Source organism: Salmo trutta, unplaced genomic scaffold (genome assembly GCF_901001165.1).
Source record: "Salmo trutta unplaced genomic scaffold, fSalTru1.1, whole genome shotgun sequence".
NCBI classification, from domain to species: Eukaryota; Metazoa; Chordata; class Actinopteri; order Salmoniformes; family Salmonidae; genus Salmo; species Salmo trutta.
Window position 1 is genome coordinate 3,098,792 of NW_021822911.1, and position 25,678 is coordinate 3,124,469.

General features: G+C 41.3%; 2 protein-coding genes across 2 annotated transcripts in view; one reads left to right on the forward strand and one right to left on the reverse strand.

Annotated features, from left to right (window-relative positions):
- LOC115186769 (tripartite motif-containing protein 16-like) overlaps positions 1-25,678 on the reverse strand; it is a 452,306-nt gene that overhangs the window by 109,674 nt on the left and 316,954 nt on the right. The window lies entirely within an intron of this gene.
- LOC115186770 (zinc finger protein 271-like) lies at positions 495-13,057 on the forward strand. Its single transcript, XM_029746274.1, has 4 exons — positions 495-574; positions 2,795-3,548; positions 11,685-12,746; positions 12,879-13,057. The coding sequence occupies exons 2-4, from the start codon at positions 3,190-3,192 to the stop codon at positions 13,024-13,026; spliced, it is 1,569 nt and encodes a 522-aa protein (XP_029602134.1). The 5' UTR covers positions 495-574; positions 2,795-3,189; the 3' UTR covers positions 13,027-13,057.

Below are 25,678 nucleotides of genomic sequence, written 5' to 3' on the forward strand. Positions count from 1 at the left end.
AGCGTGACGTATAATCTAGTGGACGGTTCTTCATAAACAGCTCGTCAACCACCTCGGTAGCTTGCTAGCCAACATAGCCGAAACATTCAACCTATTTATACGCTTTCTGTCTATATTAGCTACTGTGTTTTAGACACACTTCTGTCGTATCTACTTGTTAACCTATTTAATTTAATATTACGTTATTTTGTATTAGTCAGCTATAGTAGCTGGCTGGTTAAGTTAGCATTAGCCTAGTCGCTAATGATAGCTAGCTAGCTAACATCCCCGAACATGAGCTCCCTAAACTACTCCCCTCCTGTTAAAGAAGAGGAGGTCTGCTGGACGGAGAAAGAAGCTCTGGGGCTGAACATTGTCGTGAAAGAGGAGAAGGAAGAGGAGGATGTTACAGTAAAACAACAAGTAGAGGGTGAAGCTGTTACAGTGAAAGAAGAAGAGAAAGACGTTTCAGTGAAAGAAGAGGATGACGCGTTCAGAGTGAAAGAGGAGGAGGATGCACTTTATGGAGTGAAGAAGGAGAAAGAAGGAGAGATAACGGTCATATTGACAGAGGAGTCAGATCTGATTACCATCAGTAAGTACTGTCTTAAAAAACGGGCTCTAACTGTCCAACTGTTTTGAACGAATGTGTTGTTTTAAAGCAGCATGCTACTGAAATTCTATACTTGAAAATGTTGTTCGGTACTAAAGGAATTTATGTTATAATATAATGTTAAAGCTACATTTTAAAATGGGTGATTAAAGCCCTGAATGCTGATTGGCTGACAGCCGTGGTATATCAGGCCGTATACCACGGGTATGACATGTATTTTTACTGTTCTAATTATGTTGGTAACATGTTTATAATAGCAATAAGACACCTCAGTGATAGATGGCCAATATACCACGGCTAAGTTCTGTATCCAGGCACTCTGTTGTGCGTAAGGACAGTCTTTAACCATGCTATATTGGCCATATACCACACTTCCTCTGGCCTTATTGCTTAACTGTAACATGTGTATACCATCAGAGTACCCCCCCACCACCACAAAATCACAACTTAATTGTCTCACAGAATGGCAAACAAGTTATAAATGAAACTTTTGACGTGTGTCTATTGTAGGCCTTGCATACTCGCAAAACGCAGATTTCTAAATAATGTTGGAGAAATACATAAAATAAGAAGCATTATTGACATGAAATGGACAGTGGTTTTGGGGAGACTGAACATATTAGCAAAAGGACAAGCGTTTTGGGGAGACTGAACATATTAGCAAAAGGACAAGCGTTTTGGGGAGACTGAACATATTAGCAAAAGGACAAGCGTTTTGGGGAGACTGAACATATTAGCAAAAGGACAGTGGTTTTGGGGAGACTGAACATATTAGCAAACGTTTGTTAGTCGACAAAAAACATGGGCAAAATAGCCATTTCAAGGAAAGGCTAAACTAAAGAATTATCATTTAGAAAAGATGGTAATTATTACTTTAGAGATGAAGTGGGCCACCAACAAAACGTTAATAACAATGGATCAAATGCAGCCTTTAACATTAGTAATATATATTATTATAGAGCTCTGCTCAGCCTATAAACATGACATTATCTATTATTATAGAGCTCTGCTCAGCCTATAAACATGACATTCTCTATTATTATAGAGCTCTGCTCAGCCTATAAACATGACATTATCTATTATTATAGAGCTCTGCTCAGCCTGTAAACATGACATTATCTGTTATTATAGAGTTCTGCTCAGCCTATAAACATGACATTATCTATTATTATAGAGCTCTGCTCAGCCTATAAACATGACATTATCTATTATTATAGAGCTCTGCTCAGCCTATAAACATGACATTATCTATTATTATAGAGCTCTGCTCAGCCTATAAACATGACATTATCTATTATTATAGAGTTCTGCTCAGCCTATAAACATGACATTATCTATTATTATAGAGCTCTGCTCAGCCAATAAACATGGCATTATCTATTATTGTAGAGCTCTGTTCAGCCTATAAACATGATCTATTATTATAGAGCTCTGCTCAGCCTATAAACATGATCTATTATTATAGAGCTCTGCTCAGCCTATAAACATGACATTATCTATTATTATAGAGCTCTGATCAGCCTATAAACATGGCATTATCTATTATTATAGAGCTCTGATCAGCCTATAAACATGACATTATCTATTATTATAGAGCTGTGCTCAGCCTATACACATGACATTATCTATTATTATACAGCTCTGATCAGCCTATAAACATGACATTATCTATTATTATAGAGCTCTGCTCAGCCTAAAATACGACATTATGTAGACTGGCAGGTAGGAGCGTTGGGCCAGTAACCGAAAGGTTGCTTGATCAAATCCCCGAGCTGAAAAGGTAAAAACGCTGTCATTCTGCCCCTGAGCAAGTCAGTTAACCCACTGTTCCCTGGCTGCCGATGACGTGGATGTCTATTAAGGCAGCCCCCCACACCTCTCTGATTCAGAGGGGTTGGGTTAAATACGGGACACACATTTCAGTTGAATCCATTCAGTTGACTAGGCATCCCCCTTTCCCTTTCCCTATTATAGAGCTCTTCTCAGCCTATAAACATGAGAGAAAGATTAGATTTTATGTTCTACATTATTATTATTATTATTAGGGCAGCCACCAAGTTTTTATTAAACTATGGAATGTTCTGAAAACTGACTTCAGGTTTTTGAGGAATCTAGCCTCACAGGAAGACAGTTTTATTTTATGGAGGTTTAATTCAGTTCTCTGTTTAGTATTTAACTAAATACTCTGTTTGTCTTTGGTAGGAGAGGGACCAGACTCTCACTCTGACAGCGGGGAGACTCCTTCAGGGGAACCAGACCCAGAGACGCCCAAACCAGCGAGACAACACCACTGTTCCCAGTGTGGAAAGAGTTTTAAGTTGTTAAGGAACCTGAAAGTACATGAGAGAACGCACACAGGAGAAAACCCTTACGATTGCTCCCACTGTGGAAAGAGTTTTACCAAGTTAGGGAACCTAAAAGAGCATGCGAGGACACACACAAGAGAAAAGTGTTTCCAATGTTCCCAGTGTGGAAAGAGGTTTACCCAGTTACGGTACCTGAAAAAACATGAAGAAATACACACAGAAGATAGGAAGACCTACCACTGCTCTCAGTGTGGAAAGATATTTACTGGGTCAGGGAACCTGAAAATACATATGAGAATACACTCTGGAGAGAAGCCTCACCACTGTTCCCACTGTGTAAAGAGTTTTACTCAGTTAGGGAGCCTGAAAACACATGAGAGGGGACACACTGGAGAGAAGCCTTATCACTGTTCCCACTGTGGAAGGAATTTTAGGTGGTATGCGAGCCTGAAGGAGCATGAGAGAATACACACAGGAGAAAAGCCTTACCACTGTTCCAATTGTGAAAAGAGTTTTACCCATCAAGGGAGCCTGAAAGCGCATGAGAGAATACACTCAGGAGAAAAGCCTTACAAATGTTCCCGATGTGAAAAGAGTTTTACCCGGTTAGGGAGCTTGAAAAAGCATGAGAGAACACACACAGGAGAAAAGCCTTTCCAACATACTAATACACAGGAGGAGAAGACATACCAATGTTCTTATTGTGAAAAGACATTTTCCCAGTCAGAGGACCTGAAATCACATGAGAGAATAGAGAGGCTGTGTTCTGACTTATGTTTTTGATTAAGAAATTGTGTTTTTGTTCATTCTACATTAAATAATATTGTATGAATGAAATCATACTGAAAAATAGGTCTACATGTTTTTTCCAGCTCAAGACATGATCATGTCGAAAATCGGATTAAAAGAGTAAAAAAAAATGTTTTGATTATGAACTTAAGATTGATTGAATGCAAGTGTAAACCCCTACATGTTGTTCACTATATAATTTGGATATTTCAAACATGTTAATTATTAAATAGATTGATATTAGTATTTCTTCATTCAGATTGTCATTGTAAATGCGTATTGGTTCTCAATTGACATATCTGATTAAATAAATGTGAAATAAAGTAAATGCCATATTATTTTTGGGATGTCTATTTGGTTCTATGTTGGGACTATAAGAATATTTTGAAGATAAATACACAAGGCAGAGTACGAGAGAGACAGAGAACGAGAGGTCAGTACAGTACTAACAACCAATGGAAATAGTGTTTTTCCTGTAATAGGGAGTTATTGATCAGTGGTTCAGCGACATGGGAGGATGTAGATGTACACTACCGTTCAACAGTTTGGGATCACTTAGAAATAACCTTTTTTTTAAAAGAAAGCAATTTTTTGTCCATTAAAATAACATAAAATTGATCAGAAATACAGTGTAGACATTGTTAATGTTGTAAAGGACTATTATAGCTGGAAACAGCTGATTATTAATGGAATATCTGCATAGGCGTACAGAGGCCCATTATCAGTGTCCATCACTCCTGTGTTCCAATGGCACGTTGTGTTAGTTAATCCAAGTTTATCATTTTAAAAGGCTAATTGATCATTAGAAAACCCTTTTGCAATTATGTTAGCACAGCTGAAAACTGTTGTCCTGATTAAAGAAGCAATAAAACTGGTCTGCTTTAGACTAGTTGAGTATCTGGAGCATCAATGTAACCTCTCAAATTCATAGACAGGTGTCGTGTCTTTTTTACCCAAAAGTAGTTTTTTTACCCGGAGACTGTAGTGCTACCTTCTCAAAATGAACATAAATGCTGTAGGAGGAGGGTTCTGGTGCTTTACCAGGAGACTGGGGCCGATCCCCATTTAGGAATGTATGCCTTGCTTACGCACACTCTGCATGTGTTGATACCTTGCTGAAAACCCTCACAATTGTTGGCCAACAGATTTTGTCATGGAGTTTTCATTCAATAGGGTTTATAGTACATTTCATCTTAAGCCATTCTTTTAAATACGGTAATACCTTTAATTAGAATGTTGTACCTTTAAATACCTTTTAATTCTAATTTTGTTGACGGACTCAATAGAATACACGGAGTCAGAATCTAGGGATCAATTCAAGAAAGTCATAATTCGTCTCTGTTTCAGCACCAACTGGTAGATTTAAAAATACTCTGATCTTGTAGATTATTTAGGTACATTTTAGGGTTAGGAAAGTATGTATGAATCATAAAAAACAATAGTCCTATAAATCTACCCTAATTCTTACTAATCATGGAAGTGTGATGACAACGGCCCAATCCTACATTTACATAAGTGTTCAGACCCTTAACTTAGTACTTTGCTGAAACACCTTTGGCAGTGATTACAGCCTTGAGTCTTCTTGGGTATGACACTAGAAGCTTGGCACACCTGTATTTGGGTAGTTTCTTCCATTCTTCTCTGCAGATCCTCTCAAGCTCTGTCAGGTTGGATGGGGAGCATCGCTGCACAACTATTTTCAGGTCTCTCCAGAGATGTTTGATCGGGTTCAAGTCCGGGCTCTGGCTGGACCACTCAACGACAACAGTGCAATAATATGTAACAACTTCACAACAAATACACACATCTAAAGTAAAGGAATGGAATTAAGAATATATAAATATTTGGATGAGCAATGTCAGAGTGGCATAGACTATAATACAGTAGAATAGTATAGAATACAGTATATACATATGAGATGAGTAATACATAGACAGATACAGTAGAATAGAATAGAATACAGTATATACATATGAGATGAGTAATACATAGACAGATACAGTAGAATAGGATAGAATACAGTATATACATATGAGATGAGTAATACATAGACAGATACAGTAGAATAGGATAGAATACAGTATATACATATGAGATGAGTAATACATAGACTAAGATACAGTAGAATAGTATAGAATACAGTATATACATATGAGATGAGTAATACATAGACAGATACAGTAGAATAGGATAGAATACAGTATATACATATGAGATGAGTAATACATAGACTAAGATACAGTAGAATAGGATAGAACCTAGTCTGATCATTATATACATCTACATGATGTATTGTTACACCATGTAGGAGCAGTATAGACCTAGTCTGTTCATTATATACATCTACATGATGTATTGTTACACCATGTAGGAGCAGTATAGACCTAGTCTGTTCATTATATACATCTACATGATGTATTGTTACACCATGTAGGAGCAGTATAGACCTAGTCTGTTCATTATATACATCTAAATGATGTATTGTTACACCATGTAGGAGCAGTATAGACCTAGTCCTATACCTAGTCCTATATTATTTTATACTAATACAATTGCTCAGAGAAAGATATTTAGTGTAACATGTAATTCTCAAAAGGTAGGGGTCTGAATTATTGCCACCCATGTTTTCAATACTCCAGCACCCTCCCCTTTGGAGGATAATGACACTGAAATGTTTCATGAGATTAGAGAACACATTGCGTGGGATCTTAGACCATTCCTCCAAACAGAATCTCTACAGGTCCTCAATTTCTTTTGTCTGCGCTTGTGTACTGCCCTGTTCAATTCAAACCACAGGTTTTCAATGGAGTTCAAGTCCGAAGACTGAGATGGCCATTGAAAATTTTGATTTTGTACCCAATTAACCATTTCTTTGTGGATGTTGATGTGTCTTGCTGGAAGATCCACTTATGGCCAAGTTTCAGCCTCCTAGCAGAGAGGTAACCAGGTTTTGGGCTAAAATATCCTGGTAGTGGGTAAAGTTTATTTATTTATTTCATACAGTAATTTTTGCTCATCTTTATCAAGGGTATCTAACTAGGTGCTTATTTTGATATCTAGTTATTTGACCGAATCAGAAATACAGATGTGGAGTAGATGTAGAGTTTGTTTTAAATTCTCATAAAAAACTGAACTAATCAAACAACACTTGTTGCTCTTTATACGTGTTGATATAATATTCATATTTAATGTAGAGAAAAACAACGTTTCCCTAAACTGCTTTATAATATTATAATTCAATGAAGAAGAAAAATAGTTTTCCCTCCTCAACTGCGTTTCCTCCCCCCAGACAGCAGGTGGCGATATGTGTCTTTCAGGCGATGTTTCTAGTGTGACGTATAATCTAGTGGACGGAACGCTTCTTCAACAACTGCAGCCACCTCGGTAGCTCGCTAGCCGACAAAGTCTGAACATTCAAGCTCTTTAGACAATTTCGTGGTTTATTTGCCACTTTGCTTTAAACATACTTATGTGGAAACAACTAGCTACCCCATTTAATTTCATATTTACGTTGTAAGTCAACTATCTGGCTGGTTAAGTTAGCATTAGCCTAGCTAGCTAACATCCCCGACCATGCGCTCACTAAACTACTCTCCTCCTGCTAAAGAAGAGGTCTGTTGGACGGAGAAAGAAGCTCTGGGGCTGAACATTGTCGTGGAAGAGGAGGATGTTACAGTAAAACAAGAAGTAAAGGGTGAGGCTGTTACAGTGAAAGAAGAAGAGAAAGACGTTACAGTGAAAGACGAGGAAGAAGAGGATGATGCTGTTTTTGGAGTGAAGAAGGAAGGAGAGATTACCGCCTTCAGAGTGAAAGAGGAGGATGAAGATGCAGTTTTTGGAGTGGAGGATGAAGTGAAAGAAGATGAAGACGTTTTTGGAATTAAGGCTGAAGAGGGGGAGATTACTGTCACATTAGAGGAGGACGAAGAAGAGAAGACTGGAGAACTGATTAACACCAGTAAATACAGTGAGTACTATCTAATAAAACAGGGACATTGATCTGATTAACACCAGTAAATACAGTGAGTACTATCTTATAAAACAGGGACATTGATCTGATTAACACCAGTAAATACAGTGAGTACTATCTTATAACAGTCTTCCCTGTAGCTCAGTTGGTAGAGCATGGTGTTTGCAACGCATGGTGTTTGCAACGCCAGGGTTGTGGGTTCGATTCCCACGGGGGGCCATGTATGAAATGTATGCATTCACTACTGTAAGTCGCTCTGGATAAGAGCGTCTGCTAAATGACTAAAAATGTAAATAAAACAGGGACACAAGCCATTTTCTGGTATATAAATTATAAACACACTAAAGGGAAACAAATAAATGTTTTGTGCAAAATAGTTTTTTTTTTTAAACAACTGCAAACTAGAAGGAGTGAGTGATGTCATAGTAAGGCCTCCAAGGAGTTGGCTTGATGGGAAGTCGTGATGTCATCCAATAGGATGCTGATCTTCATGTGAATATTCATTATTCTTTTTAAAATCCTTCCTGTTCTGTCAAGTTGGTTGTTGATCATTGCTAGAAAGCCATTTTCAAGTCTTGCCATTGACTTTCAAGACGATTTAAGTCCAAACTGTAACTAGGCCACTCAGGAACATTCAATGTCATCTTGGTAAGCTCCTCCAGTGTAGATTTGGCCTTGTGGTTTAGGTTATTGTCCTGTTAGGACAGTTTTTTTGTATTCAGATCTCTGAAATGCTCTCTAACTACGTAACATTTAGTGTCTCCTTATGTTACGGTGGGAAAACAGTTTTCATGGGAACAGAAATCCTAAATCATTTCAGAGTTTGCTAAATCCAGTGGTTCAAACCGAGAGTCATCTTAACTTTATTGACACCCAAATGGATACTGTCATTAATGTGGTTCTTCAATAATTACACATAATTCTTAATACTGTAGCTGTTTAGTTACAGTCACATGTTCAACTATCGTTTGCTGATCCAGGAAATCATTTTCTGAATGACAGTCACATGACAAACATCATGACATGCAACAACAACCAAAGTGCTTCTTCATTCATTACTCTGGTAAAGACAGTTATGCCGTGCTCCACGTTGGATCCAACATCCCTAACAAATTGATGTTTATAATGTGTTATTGTCTGCTTGATTTACAGTAGGTTCTCGTTAGTCTGTCTGGACACAGAGATACTTTGCTCATAACGTGTAGAGAATTGTTCCTTGATGGATAGGCTATTGTTCAACACACAGAGCTATTTTCCTTTATTCAGGACATTTAGAATGACAACACATTACAGAGTAGCCTAGTGGGATTATTCACAAAATTATCTGGTGATCAGGTTATGAAATGTCATGACAAAGACATTTTAGTTTCCATGTTTCACCTGAAATATTAAATATATAGTCCTAGGTCTATGTTGTTGTTAGGTGAAGTTATGGGTCCTACAGTAGGTCTATGTTATTGTTAGGTGATGTTATGGGCAAATACTTAGTGTAAAACCCTCTGTCAGGCTGATGGCAAAGCTAGCCAAAGAGCATTTTACAGGTTTAAGTGTTTATGTATAAAGCAGTTGATTTGCGACAATAACACAAACATATTAAGCAGGAGATTCAAACGAGCGTTACAATTATAATCTTAAAGTAATGTGAAATGCACTCATAAACAACCTGTAAATGGAGGCTATATTTGCTGTCAGCCTATGAGAACTCCCCTGAGTTTTCCCCCACGGTGGTGAATTAGTGAATAGACACAGAGCTTAATGTGAGTTTCCTTGAGTAGCACTCCTGATAGTGCTGTAATATTCAGAATGCCTTGTGAAAAACTAAAATCGTCGCTCACCATTTTTTCTCCTGGCAGAGAGAAAAAACTACATCCATAACTAGTGGTTTCCTCATTAGCAGATATACTACATCCATAACTAGTGGTTTCCTCATTACCAGATATACTACATCCATAACTAGTGGTTTCCTCATTACCAGATATACTACATCCATAACTAGTGGTTTCCTCATTACCAGATACACTACATACATAACTAGTGGTTTCCTCATTACCAGATATACTACATCCATAACTAGCGGTTTCCTCATTACCAGACATACTACATCCATAACTAGTGGTTTCCTCATTACCAGATATACTACATCCATAACTAGTGGTTTCCTCATTACCAGATATACTACATCCATAACTAGTGGTTTCCTCATTACCAGATATACTACATCCATAACTAGTGGTTTCCTCATTACCAGATATACTACATCCATAACTAGTGGTTTCCTCATTACCAGACATACTACATCCATAACTAGTGGTTTCCTCATTACCAGATATACTACATCCATAACTAGCGGTTTCCTCATTACCAGATATACTACATCCATAACTAGTGGTTTCCTCATTAGCAGGGAGGATTTTCTGCAACCAGAACACAGAAAAGGGCCTATATTGGAGACCAATAGTTGTCTGGCACACTGCTTAGGATTTCAACAACTTTAATAACTTATTTCTAGTTACTACTAATGCAAAAACAAGACAAAATATGATTGTTGCTAAGTTGACTGTCTTAAAACTTCTTTGGGATAGGGGGCAGTATTTTCACGGCCGGATGAAAAAACTATTCCGATTTAAATTGGTTACTACTCTTGCCCAGAAACGAGAATATGCATATTATTAGTATATTTGGATAGAAAACACTCTGAAGTTTCTAAAACTGTTTGAATGGTGTCTGTGAGTATAACAGAACTCATATGGCAGGCAAAAACCTGAGAGGTATCCAAGCAGGAAGTGGCCTGTCTGAGAATTTGTAGTTCTTCTTTTGGTTCTCTATCGAAACTACAGTATCTATGCGGTTATGTAGCACTTTCTAAGGCTTCCATTGGCTCTCTAAAGCCTTCAGAAGCGGATTGAGGCATCTCCTGTCTCTGGGCAGAGTATAGTAGCTCAGTTTGTCAGTGGTCTGCCCTGTGACGAAGAGATTGGATATGCGCATTCACGAGACTACGCTGTTTTTTCTTTTCCTCTTTGAATGAATACACTATTGTTCGGTTGGAATATTATCGCTATTTTACGAGAAAAATACCATAAAAATTGATTTTTAACAGCGTTTGACATGCTTCTAAGTACGGTAATGGAACATTTTGAATTTTCTCTTCTCGATATGCGCTCGCGCGTTACCCTTTGGATAGTGACCTGAACGCACAAAAAAACAGAGGTATTTGGACATAACTATGGATTATTTGGAACAAAAACAACATTTCTTGTGGAAGTAGTAGTCCTGGGTGTGCATTCTGACGAAGCTCAGCAAAGGTAATACAATTTTTCGAATACTAATTCTGAGTTTAGTGTGCCCCGAACTTGGCTGGTGTCAAATTAGCTAGCCGTGATAGCTGGGCTATGTACTCAAAATATTGCAAAATGTGCTTTCGCCGAAAAGCTATTTTAAAATCTGACATAGCGATTGCATAAAGGAGTTCTGTATCTATAATTCTTAAAATAATTATGTATTTTGTCAACGTTTATGATGAGTAATTTAGTAAATTGATGTGCACATTCACAGTCATTAGCGGGAGGAGTTTCTACAACAACTTGCATCGCAATTTTAGCAAACACAGAAACGGTCCTATATTGGAGACCAGAAGTCATCTGGCACATTGCTTAGGGTTTCAACAACATGAATAACTTATTTCTAGTCTACAATCTTAGATGTTACTACTAATGTGAAAACAAGACTAAATCTGACTATTGTTGCTATCTTGACTGTCTCCATTTTCAAATTTAACAGACTTCAATTGTTGTACAACTTCATGGGTATGCTCTGGGCATCACCCTTTACCTCAAATAAACAGTGGATTTCCACTGTTGTGGGACTTTAACAATCTGTCTGACTTTGTCATTCACACAGGAGAGAGACACGACTATCGTGGATCCTCTGGGGAGCCTGAACAACCTCATGATGCTGACAAGGCAGAGAAGAGTCTCTCCACATTAGAACACCTCAAGAAACACCAGCAGAGACCCACAGGGAAGAGAACTCACAGCTGCTCTGACTGTGGGAAGAGATTCACCTCATCAACAGCCATTAAAATGCATCAGAGAATCCACACACTAGAGAAACCTTATAGCTGTACTCAATGTGGGAAGAGTTTTGATACATCTAGCCGTCTTAATGTACACCAAAAAACACACACAGGAGACAAACCTTATACCTGTGATCGATGTGGGAAGAGTTTTACTCGGCTAAGCAGCCTGATAGCACACCAGAGAATACACACAGGAGAGAAACCGAATAGCTGTGATGAATGTGGGAAGAGTTTTACTCAGCTAAGCAGCCTGATATCACACCAGATAATACACACAGGAGAGAAATCATATAGCTGTGATGAATGTGGGAAGAGATTTACTAAGTCGAGCAATCTGACTCTTCACCAGAGAACACACACAGGAGAGAAACCTTATAGCTGTACTCAATGTGGGAAGAGTTTTACTCATTCAACCAGCCTGATATTACACCAGAGAACACACACAGGAGAGAGACCTTATAGCTGCGATCAATGTGGGAAGAGTTTTACTCAGCTAGGCAGCCTGATATCACACCAAAGAATACACACAGGAGAGAAACCATATAGCTGTGATGAATGTGGGAAGAGTTTTACTACTACGAGCCATCTGACTCTTCACCAGAGAACACACACAGGAGAGAAACCTTATAGCTGTACTCAATGTGGGAAGAGTTTTGTTCAATCTTGTGAACTGAAGATACACCAGAGAACACACACAGGAGAGAAACCTTATAGCTGTACTGAATGTGGGAAGAGTTTTGTTCAATCTTGCGAACTGAAGATACACCAGAGAATACACACAGGAGAGAAACCTTATAGCTGTATTCAATGTGGGAAGAGTTTTGTTCAATCTGGAGAACTGAAGATACACCAGAGAACACACACAGGAAAGAAACCATATAGCTGTGATGAATGTGGGAAGAGTTTTACTACATCTAGCATTCTGACTCTTCACAGGAGAACACACACAGGAGAGAAACCTTATAGCTGTACTCAATGTGGGAAGAATTTTACTCATTCAACCAGCCTGATATCACACCAGAGAACACACACAGGAGAGAAATCTTATATCTGTGATCAACAGTGATCAATGTGGGAAGTGTTTTACTCAGCTAAGCAACCTGGTATCACACCAGAAGAGTTTTACTTTGTCAGCAATCTGACTGTTCACCAGAGAAAACACACTGGAGAGAAACCCTATAGCTGTACTCAATGTGGGAAGTTATTTATAACATCTAGCCATATGAAGATACACCAGAGAACACACACAGGAGAGAAACCTCAAGGCTGTGACCAGAGATCATCTGATTAAAGATCTCTGATCAAACATCAGAAAATACATACATGAAGGAGTTGTTTCATGATATCAATGATATAATGTCACAATGTAGAATGTTTTAACATTGAAGAAGGAGTATTTTAATGATGTCACAATGTAGAACCCTAAACGTTTGTCCCCTGTTCTATTGATTTCAACATGATATGGATATTAGACTCAGGGGGAAAATCCAGGCTCTGAATTGAAAGAGTACTATTTATGTGATTTAACAAAAAGTGACTAACAAAAAAAGAGTTGTGTTACACTTACTGCGTTGGTGATCCACTGGAATCAAAATGCAACACTTCAAAATGTAGTAATCTGTTTTCTACAAAGGTTCCTCTAACCAGTGATGTTCACATTATTCCCAGATTCCATGTGGTTTTTGAGCTGTTACTTTAACAGGACGTGCAACCTCATCTCCCTTCTGTCACACAATTGATTTCAACATGATATCGATGAGTTATGACAAATAAGTGTTGTGTTCCTTTGTTTAGCGACCCCTACATTTAAATGCATCACTCCAAAATGTAGCTGACTGTCTTCTGCAGGTTGTCCTCTAACCAGTGAGGTGAAAGATATCTCCCATTTCCATGTGTTTTTTTAGTTGTGTTAGTTTCAACAGCACGCACAACCTGATTTTCCCCCTAATTGATATCACTGATTTATTGCTACTTATCAAAACAACAGCGTTTTTGGTGTTTGTGCAATTTATAAGGTGCTTGTTTTAAAAAATACAAGTAATATGATTATTGTGGCAGATGTTTGTGTACATAGCACATTTTATTTTTACGTTTTCAATATATCACAAACTGTTTCTGCATATTGGTTATTGATTTAGACACGTTAAAACTGTGTTTTGACATTGGGGCTATCCCACCTAGCAAAATGTCATTAAAAAGACATTAAAATGTACATTTCATGTAACATTTAGTAATCATAATTATTTATGTAACCGACTGACAATTTTTGGTACAATTATATTGACTTTGTTGCCCTGCTTTTAGAATATCAGGGTTCATTCTCAGATGTGATAACCCAAATGCACTAGAGCATGACATTGGGGACTAGGCCCCGATCCAACAACATGCCTATCTAGTGAACCCTGAAAAGAGAGAGAAGCTCTGCAGTGAGGTGGAAAGTTACTATGGATATTGCAGGAGTTTCCTCTTGAAATCAGACATGTCCGTGGTAAGGACAACTTGGTTGCTGATTGTCTCAAGGGTGGGCAGTCAAAAAGATTTGTGTTCTGCATTTAACCAGTGCTTAAACCATGGATCACAATTTATTTTGACTGCACGTTTTTCCGTATTGGAGATGAGTTTTGTTTGGGCTCGTTCCAAGGGGACGAGAGTTCTAGAAGCTAGTGAGTTTTAGGAAGACGAGAGTTCTAGAAGCTAGTGTATATAAAGAAAGAATATAGATAATAAACAATATAGAATATAGATTTGATAGAAAGAAAAATGAGAAAAAAATAATACAATTGAATATTATTATTTAGAAATATGTGTTTTTTCTTGTTTTTAATTGTTGACATCCAATAGACACCATGTTTATATTGTAGAAGGTGAAGCATTGTAGTTGATTATAATGTGATATGGACGTTTTCTGTTGGTGGTGAGAAAACTTGTCCAACAAAAATCTTGGATATATTTGTTGTCTTAACTGGGTTGGATATTGCATCCAATTAATATTTTAATCAATGGCATTTTCCTTAATGTTCATTAGTCTTTCAGTTGTTAGTCTTCTGTTTTTTATCCTCTTATGTTTGTTGTGTACTAAATATTTATATTTTTTTTCATTGTTTTTTCCTGTGAAGCCATGTCCATGTCTGACATGTGCTGTATAAATAAAGCTTGATTTTATTTGAACATATTTTAAAACAAATGAACCCAATGACCGACCAATCAATAGACTCTTGGTATATCTTAGTATGAAAAACAGTATCAATCCCATGTCATAGGATTCAACTACTGAAAACGGAAACAAACACATGGATCAAACAGATCAATCCCACTTTTCCAGCCTGCTGAAGGTGTGGTGGAGTGGTAAACACCACCCCGGCTCTAACAGGGGCTTGAGGTGGTCTCCCACAGCTCTGATTATGTCATGTTCTGTTCTGTGGCCTTGCTGTTCCATTTCTGACTGTCCCTGCAACACAGAAAGAAACACATTTAGTCATATTATATAAAACACTCAAAGTAATGGATATGGAGCATCTATGGCCTCAGTTACACCTGGCACCTAAATGTGACTTCTGATCACTTCATGCTGCATTAGGTTTAGATCTGCCAGGATGGGCATTGTGTTCGGAATTTGAGTCAGGCCACCGAATATCCATAAGCAATGTAAAGAGATGGGGTGAATGAGTGGGGAAAAGTACATTTGACACAAATTACCTTCATTATATCAAAGAACAAATGTGTGTGTCTGAGGGGAAATTAACTTTCATACAGCCAAAAGGGGTGAGAAATTACACCAATATCTGTGGACAATTTGTACTAATGTAAATAAACATAGATGATGGAACATATTCCCTTTTGCTAATGTGATGAACCGCTAAGGGGACATAAATATTTACCATCTAAACCATGTGTGACCTCTCACCTCTCTGGCTTTAGAAGTGTTCTTCCTAACCAGTCCCTCAACAGCTCTCTGACTGAGCTCCACCCTCACTGGGTCTTCAGAGGAGAGGAAGGCTGAGGAGGGATGGAAGGATGAATGGATCAGTCACTCAATAAAGTGTAGAGCTGCTGTCTATGCTGTCTGACAAAATCACTATTTTAGTAGTTCATTAAAGTAAATAAGGCTTTATGACTGCTGAATACCAACTATCAATCATTTAAATCATGTATTTTCAGGTAGAGATACATCCTTGGGACGTCCCTAGCCCATTGAAGTTGACATTTAAAATGGTTAGAGTTAAGGTTAGGGTTTAGGGTAGGGATGTCCCAAGGATTCCAGATTGCATTGACCATCGTGTATTATTCTGTCTCTTTTACATAGCAGGTGTAAAATAAACACAGACAGGACAAGTAGGCACGCACTGCATTATGGTCATTGAAGTTTCAAAATAGCATCTAATTATGCCAATCTGTACGTGGGGTTGTTAGAGAAGAATGTGATTGTCAGTCCCAACAATCCATTCTAGCACCTCATCAGGCTCTGAAAAAGTCTTCATTGATGACGTGTTCCATCTATTCCAGGGGACAGCAGAGGAACTTCATCAATTCCACTCCTTCATCAATACAAGCAGTGAACATCTGAAATTCACCCTCACCTTTAATGTGCATGAAACGAGTTATTTGGACATTTTGATTAAGAGGGACGGGGTGGTTTTCGCACAGACCTATACAGGAAGCCGATGGACAGGAATACCCTGTTACGCGGAGACAGCTTCTACCCGACACCCCTAAAAAAGATCCTTCCCATCAGCCAATACAGTCGCATACACAGGATTTAGAGTACTGACAAACAAGCCGACTGTCTGGATGAGTGTTTCAGACAGCGGGGTTACCCAGAGGAATGGCTGGATGAGTGTTTCAGACAGCGGGGTTACCCAGAGGAATGGCTGGATGAGTGTTTCAGACAGCGAGGTTACCCAGAGGAATGGCTGGATGAGTGTTACAGACAGCGGGGTTACCCAGAGGAATGGCTGGATGAGTGTTTCAGACAGCGGGGTTACCCAGAGGAACCGCTGGATGAGTGTTTCAGACAGCGGGGTTACCCAGAGGAATGGCTGGATGAGTGTTTCAGACAGCGGGGTTACCCAGAGGAATGGCTGGATGAGTGTTTCAGACAGCGGGGTTACCCAGAGGAATGGCTGGATGAGTGTTTCAGACAGCGAGGTTACCCAGAGGAATGGCTGGATGAGTGTTACAGACAGCGGGGTTACCCAGAGGAATGGCTGGATGAGTGTTTCAGACAGCGGGGTTACCCAGAGGAACCGCTGGATGAGTGTTTCAGACAGCGGGGTTACCCAGAGGAACGGCTGGATGAGTGTTTCAGACAGCGGGGTTACCCAGAGGAATGGCTGGATGAGTGTTTCAGACAGCGGGGTTACCCAGAGGAACCGCTGGATGAGTGTTTCAGACAGCGGGGTTACCCAGAGGAATGGCTGGATGAGTGTTTCAGACAGCGGGGTTACCCAGAGGAATGGCTGTCTGAGTGTTTCAGACAGCGGGGTTACCCAGAGGAATAGCTGGATGAGTGTTTCAGACAGCGGGGTTACCCAGAGGAATGGCTGGATGAGTGTTTCAGACAGCGGGGTTACCCAGAGGAACGGCTGGATGAGTGTTTCAGACAGCGGGGTTACACAGAGGAATGTCTGGATGAGTGTTTCAGACAGCGGGGTTACCCAGAGGAATGGCTGGATGAGTGTTTCAGACAGCGGGGTTACCCAGAGGAATGGCTGGATGAGTGTTTCAGACAGCGGGGTTACCCAGAGGAACCGCTGGATGAGTGTTTCAGACAGCGGGGTTACCCAGAGGAACCGCTGGATGAGTGTTTCAGACAGCGGGGTTACCCAGAGGAACGGCTGGATGAGTGTTTCAGACAGCGGGGTTACACAGAGGAATGTCTGGATGAGTGTTTCAGACAGCGGGGTTACCCAGAGGAATGGCTGGATGAGTGTTTCAGACAGCGGGGTTACCCAGAGGAACCGCTGGATGAGTGTTTCAGACAGCGGGGTTACCCAGAGGAATGTCTGGATGAGTGTTTCAGACAGCGGGGTTACCCAGAGGAATGGCTGGATGAGTGTTTCAGACAGCGGGGTTACCCAGAGGAATGGCTGGATGAGTGTTTCAGACAGCGGGGTTACCCAGAGGAATGTCTGGATGAGTGTTTCAGACAGCGGGGTTACCCAGAGGAATGTCTGGATGAGTGTTTCAGACAGCGGGGTTACCCAGAGGAATGGCTGGATGAGTGTTTCAGACAGCGGGGTTACCCAGAGGAATGGCTGGATGAGTGTTTCAGACAGCGAGGTTACCCAGAGGAATGGCTGGATGAGTGTTTCAGACAGCGGGGTTACCCAGAGGAATGGCTGGATGAGTGTTTCAGACAGCGGGGTTACCCAGAGGAATGGCTGGATGAGTGTTTCAGACAGCGGGGTTACCCAGAGGAATGGCTGGATGAGTGTTTCAGACAGCGGGGTTACCCAGAGGAATGGCTGGATGAGTGTTTCAGACAGCGGGGTTACCCAGAGGAATGGCTGGATGAGTGTTTCAGACAGCGGGGTTACCCAGAGGAATGGCTGGATGAGTGTTTCAGACAGCGGGGTTACCCAGAGGAATGGCTGGATGAGTGTTTCAGACAGCGGGGTTACCCAGAGGAATGGCTGGATGAGTGTTTCAGACAGCGGGGTTACCCAGAGGAATGGCTGGATGAGTGTTTCAGACAGCGGGGTTACCCAGAGGAATGGCTGGATGAGTGTTTCAGACAGCGGGGTTACCCAGAGGAATGGCTGGATGAGTGTTTCAGACAGCGGGGTTACCCAGAGGAACGGCTGGATGAGTGTTTCAGACAGCGGGGTTACCCAGAGGAATGGCTGGATGAGTGTTTCAGACAGCGGGGTTACCCAGAGGAACGGCTGGATGAGGGTTTCAGACAGCGGGGTTACACAGAGGAATGGCTGGATGAGTGTTTCAGACAGCGGGGTTACCCAGAGGAACGGCTGGATGAGTGTTTCAGACAGCGGGGTTACCCAGAGGAATGGCTGGATGAGTGTTTCAGACAGCGGGGTTACCCAGAGGAACGGCTGGATGAGTGTTTCAGACAGCGGGGTTACCCAGAGGAATGGCTGGATGAGTGTTTCAGACAGCGGGGTTACCCAGAGGAATGGCTGGATGAGTGTTTCAGACAGCGGGGTTACCCAGAGGAACGGCTGGATGAGTGTTTCAGACAGCGGGGTTACCCAGAGGAATGGCTGGATGAGTGTTTCAGACAGCGGGGTTACCCAGAGGAATGGCTGGATGAGTGTTTCAGACAGCGGGGTTACCCAGAGGAACGGCTGGATGAGTGTTTCAGACAGCGGGGTTACCCAGAGGAATGGCTGGATGAGTGTTTCAGACAGCGGGGTTACCCAGAGGAATGGCTGGATGAGTGTTTCAGACAGCGGGGTTACCCAGAGGAATGGCTGGATGAGTGTTTCAGACAGCGGGGTTACCCAGAGGAACGGCTGGATGAGTGTTTCAGACAGCGGGGTTACCCAGAGGAATGGCTGGATGAGTGTTTCAGACAGCGGGGTTACCCAGAGGAATGTCTGGATGAGTGTTTCAGACAGCGGGGTTACCCAGAGGAATGGCTGGATGAGTGTTTCAGACAGCGGGGTTACCCAGAGGAATGGCTGGGTGAGTGTTTCAGACAGCGGGGATACCCAGAGGAATGGCTGGGTGAGTGTTTCAGACAGCGGGGTTACCCAGAGGAACGGCTGGATGAGTGTTTCAGACAGCGGGGTTACCCAGAGGAATGGCTGGATGAGTGTTTCAGACAGCGGGGTTACCCAGAGGAATGGCTGGATGAGTGTTTCAGACAGCGGGGTTACCCAGAGGAATGGCTGGATGAGTGTTTCAGACAGCGGGGTTACCCAGAGGAATGGCTGGATGAGTGTTTCAGACAGCGGGGTTACCCAGAGGAATGTCTGGATGAGTGTTTCAGACAGCGGGGTTACCCAGAGGAATGGCTGGATGAGTGTTTCAGACAGCGGGGTTACCCAGAGGAATGGCTGCATGACGAAAGGGATCGTTATAAAAATACAGTGGTGTAAAAAGTACGCAATATACATTGTACTCAACTGCGTCCAGTCAGCAGATGTGACAAACTTTGCTGCCCTGTTTCCAGTTGTCCACAAAGAACCTATTCAAGTAAGTAAGTAAATAGATTTTGAAAATGTAAAAAAAACGATGTATTATTAGCTAACTAGCTACAGTGCAGGCTAACTCAAACGAGCTGCTAAATGAGCTATTTAGACAACTTCAAATACTGTATAGATAGATAGCTAGCTAAGTTAATTAAATATCACCAGCTACCTAACGTCATATTAGCTAGCTATCTTGATGTATTCATCACTGTAAAAAACAAACTCCAAATGCATTTGTAGGTAGCTAGCTAGCAGCCATGGAGGAGGGTGAAAGGATAGCAGCCCCAACTGTCAGTGAGAGAGGAGGCTATTCTGGATAGGGCAGGTACTTTTGTGTAGTTCCTGTCCCTAGAAGTGAGGACAGAGATAATAGTAACATAATATTCAGTGTGGTGTAATTTGACTATAATGAAGTCTGTTTCTTGTGAGGTTTTCTGTCCTCAGATAAAGAGCTCTATGAAAGCCAGTCTACATATGAAGAGGTCCCAATGAAGAGCAGTGGTTCTCAGTCCTGGGGACTCAAAGAGGGGCACATTGTTGTTTTTGCCTTCACACTGCACAGCTGATTCAAATAATCAACTCATTATCAAGCTTCAAGTGGTATTTATGTATTCATTTGTGATGCCATCCTTGATATGATCCTGTTTTGTCACATGCTACACATGTACATATGTGTGCCCATGCATCTAACAATCCAATGTTATCATGATTTGTTATCAGGGATATTATACTTTAGTAATTCACAATGACCTGGTGATGTAACAGTCTAATAATTACATTGTCTTCCATATTCCTACAGAGACCCTGTAACTGGAGATTCCTTCAAAACGATTGCCTACAGTTAGTTACCTTGTAGGGCACTGCAAGGTTGGGTGACCAGGGTCATCTGGGACTGTCTCCTGGAGGAATTCAGGTGTGTGAAGGCTACCTGTGTCCTGCATAACTTCATGAGGATGGACACGAGGACCCTAGACTACACTATGCACAACCAAAGGCTCTTTTAAGAGCCATTCACATTGCAATAAGAGTATTCTTCCATTTACTGAGCTATGTCAACTGCGGTTATTCAATTCATAGTTTCTCTCCCTTTGATTTCTACTTCTCATGTGAGGGTGCTGTTTAGGTAAGGGTGTGATGTCTGTGCAAAAACAAAACAGGCTTTTTTAAATCACCCATATTGAAAAAAATTAGAACAATTAGACACCCTATAACCCACACCTACACACTCATGTATCAATCTGATTGATGGATTGTGTTGTGCAGTAAACAGGCTCAGGTGTATAACTGTGGATCCTTCCACCATCAAAGAATAGGCAAGAGGGCCAACCATGGAGAACAGTAAGACACTTCATTATTTCTATAACTACGCTGTATTGTTTGTCCTTGTTGGTCCGTTTTTCAGCATAAAGTACTCTGCAGCCACTTAGTGTGGTGTGGACACCAGGTGAGGCCACACACAGATTCCTGTTGAACACTGTCGCTTTAACTACCTTATTTTCTCAATAACAGTCTCTCTCCTTCACTTCATCCCTCTCTCCTCTTCTCCCTAAATCCTCTAGGTTATATCAGCTGTGTCGGTGAACCCCTCCTGCATCTGAACTGGCTACATAGAGGGCACAGCATGATCAGAGTTGAGAGGTCACTTGGTCAGGTCAACAGGAAGTATTATTAAAGAGATGCTTTACATTGAAATACAGATATAGATGCAGTAGTCCCAGAGTTAATGATCCCAGGTCAGTTTATATTATACAGGAAGTATTATTAAAGAGATGCTTTACATTGAAATACAGATATAGATGCAGTAGTCCCAGAGTTAATGATCCCAGGTCAGTTTATATTATACAGGAAGTATTATTAAAGAGATGCTTTACATTGAAATACAGACAGAGATGCAGAAGTCCCAGAGTTAATGATCCAAGGTCAGTTTATATTATACAGGAAGTATTATTAAAGAGATGCTTTACATTGAAATACAGATATAGATGCAGTAGTCCCAGAGTTAATGATCCCAGGTCAGTTTATATTATACAGGAAGTATTATTAAAGAGATGCTTTACATTGAAATACAGACAGAGATGCAGTAGTCCCAGAGTTAATGATCCCAGGTCAGTTTTGCATTTCACCTCCTGATTGATGACTAACAATGTTAGAATAAAAAATAAAAACACATGCTCTCTCTCTCCATCTGTCTCTCGTCTGCAGGTATGTTTTGATGTGAGAGGAGGCCAACCCCCAGTCCCATCATCGCCACCTCACCTGCTTTTAAGAACCTTTGGGCCGACGAGAGACACTATTATGTAATTGTGATGAACTGAGAGAATATTTATGTAGCACTGTGATTCATTAATCATGTGCTGCCTTCCCTGCTCCTATGTTCTTACCTCTTTCCCTTTCTGTCTTTTACACCTCTCTCACCACCTCTTTCTTCCTGTTTTTATAATGCACAACAGATGTGCATTGAAGGACAGATTAAACTTGTATTTATAACACTAGGATAATGAGCTTTTCAATAAAGCGTTTCACATTCTCTACTGGTTGAAATGAAGTGTAATTTGATGAAATACTCCACCTATCCTGTGTTTATCAGATCAATGCAGATGAAGGGCATTAGATGTTGAGATTAACCAGTGTTAGAGTATTTACATGATGCATAGGAAGTGTAGTGTTCTGTTTATTAACATTATATTTCTGTATATATGAATTAACTAGTTAAATCCTGTTTCTAGTCTATTAGTTACAATGTGTAACCATTGATGTCCCAGGACCAAGATTGGTAAACACTGTTGAAGTGTATAATTGTAATACATACATGCAGACACAGCGTCATTCAAAGACTGGAATTTGATACTCCTGGTATTGGATATGACTGAAACATTATCTCAAAGACATTCATACCTAAACTGCAACTTTATTTGCCAAGGTAGAGTACATGATCAGTGAATATATTAAATGTACAGGCTACAATGTGGGGATCTCATGCATGGTAATAACTACATGTATATACGACTTGCATCCTTGGCACAACATGATATTATATTCTACTCAATCCATAGGCTTCATTAATGTCATTCAGGTTGTTTTGAAGTTGATACAACTGGCTATGATAGCTGAGGTTCATAGGTTCTGAACTAATATGTATACCAAACGTTTGGGTCCATACACAGATCGGCTAGATAGCTAACTACACATCCATAGGCATACAGGTATTTTAATCATCCACTGCACAATAAGCAAGAACATAGCTAGCTATGTTATTTCATCTATCTGCATGGCAAATATCAGCAAGGCAAGCTTACACAATTGTACATTCAATTTGCAGTAAATTCTTCAGCTGGCTAGATTCTATACATCCACTGTTTCACAAAACGACAGCCTGGTTTGCTGGTTGTTTCAGGAGTCCCTAAAACAACCAGAATGACAATTTCATACTCATGTCACAACACCCATAAAGCTAGTCAGCTAGCTGGCTAATGTTAGCTAGTCAGCTAGCTGGCTAATGTTAGCTAGTCAGCTAGCTGGCTAATGTTAGCTAGTCAGCTAGCTGGCTATTGTTAGCTAGTCAGCTAGCTGGTTAATGTTAGCTAGTCAGCTAGCTGGTTAATGTTAGCTAGTCAGCTAGCTGGCTAAAGTTAGCTAGTCAGCTAGCTGGCTAATGTTAGCTAGTCAGCTAGCTGGCTAATGTTAGCTAGTCAGCTAGTTGGTTAACGTTAGCTAGTCAGCTAGCTGGATAATGTTAGCTAGTCAGTTAGCTGGCTAATGTTAGCTAGTCAGCTAGCTGGCTAATGTTAGCTAGTCAGCTAGCTGGTTAATGTTAGCTAGTCAGCTAGCTGGCTAATGTTAACTAGTCAGCTAGTTGGCTAATGTTAGCGTGTCAGCTAGCTTGCTAAATCGCGATTTTCGTAAATGAACTTTACGATAAAAAAAGCATACATGTTTTTGCATGATTCATTATGACGTTATAATCCCTTACATTTGCTTCCATCCTAGTATTTCTGTCCGCCATCTTTGATCCAGATCAGTTCTGTGTAGGGGTACCCCTCTCTCCTAGTGTTTCTGTCCGCCATCTTTGATCCAGTTCAGTTCTGTGTAGGGGTACCCCTCTCTCCTAGTATTTCTGTCCGCCATCTTATATCCAGTTCAGTTCTGTGTAGTGGTACCCCTCTCTCCTAGTATTTCTGTCCGCCATCTTTGATCCAGTTCAGTTCTGTGTTGGGGTACCCCTCTCTCCTAGTATTTATGTCCGCCATCTTTGATCCAGTTCAGTTCTGTGCAGGGGTACCCCTCTCTCCTAGTATTTCTGTCCTCCATCTTTGATCCAGTTCAGTTCTGTGTTGGGGTACCCCTCTCTCCTAGTATTTCTGTCCTCCATCTTTGATCCAGTTCAGTTCTGTGTTGGGGTACCCCTCTTTCCTAGTATTTCTGTCCTCCATCTTTGCTGAAGAAAGTCTAACAGTCACTAGTGCAGCAGCAGCCTCCCCTGGTCCTAGTGCAGCAGCAGCCTCCCCTGGTCCTAGTGCAGCAGCAGCCTCCCCTGGTCCTAGTGCAGCAGCAGCCTCCCCTGGTCCTAGTGCAGCAGCAGCCTCCCCTGGTCCTAGTGCAGCAGCAGCCTCCCCTGGTCCTAGTGTAGCAGCAGCCTCCCCTGGTCCTAGTGCAGCAGCAGCCTCCCCTGGTCCTAGTGCAGCAGCAGACTCCCCTGGTCCTAGTGCAGCAGCAGCCTCCCCTGGTCCTAGTGCAGCAGCAGCCTCCCCTGGTCCTAGTGCAGCAGCAGCCTCCCCTGGTCCTAGTGCAGCAGCAGCCTCCCCTGGTCCTAGTGCAGCAGTTGGTGGTTGTAGATATCCCTCTAGTGGTGTGGGGGCTGTGCTTTGGCAAAGTGGGTGGGGTTATATCCTGCCTGTTTGGTCCTGTCCGGGGGTATCATCGGATGGGGCCACAGTGTCTTCTGATCCCTCCTGTCTCAGCCTCCAGTATTTATGCTGCAGTAGTTTATGTGTCGGGGGGCTAGGGTCAGTCTGTTACATCTGGAGTATTCTCTTGTCTTATCCGGTGTCCTGTGTGAATGTAAATATGCTCTCTCTAATTCTCTCTTTTTCTCTTTCTTTCTTTCTCTCGGAGGACCTGAGCCCTAGGACCATGCCTCAGGACTACCTGGCATGATGACTCCTTGCTGTCCCCAGTCCACCTGGCCATGCTGCTGCTCCAGTTTCAACTGTTCTGCCTGCGGCTACGGAACCCTGACCTGTTCACCGGACGTGCTTGTTGCACCCTCGACAATTACTATGATTATTATTATTTGACCATGCTGGTCATTTACGAACATTTTAACATCTTGACCATGTTCTGTTATAATATCCACCCGGCACAGCCAGAAGAGGACTGGCCACCCCTCATAGCCTGGTTCCTCTCTAGGTTTCTTCCTAGGTTTTTGGCCTTTCTCAGGAGTTTTTCCTAGGGAGTTTTTCCCAGCCACCGTGCTTCTTTCACATGCATTGCTTGCTGTTTGGGGTTTTAGGCTGGGTTTCTGTACAGCACTTTGAGATTTCAGCTGATGTATGAAGGGCTATATAAATAAATTTGATTTGATTTGATTTGCAGCAGCAGCCTCCCCTGGTCCTAGTGCAGCAGCAGCCTCCCCTGGTCCTAGTGCAGCTGCAGCCTCCCCTGGTCCTAGTGCAGCAGCAGCCTCCCCTGGTCCTAGTGCCGCCCGATAAGAAGGTTAAGATGCGATGGAACTGTTCACGAAAAAAATAAATCACAGAAAAAATATATTGACTGATATTGATTTATTTAAGG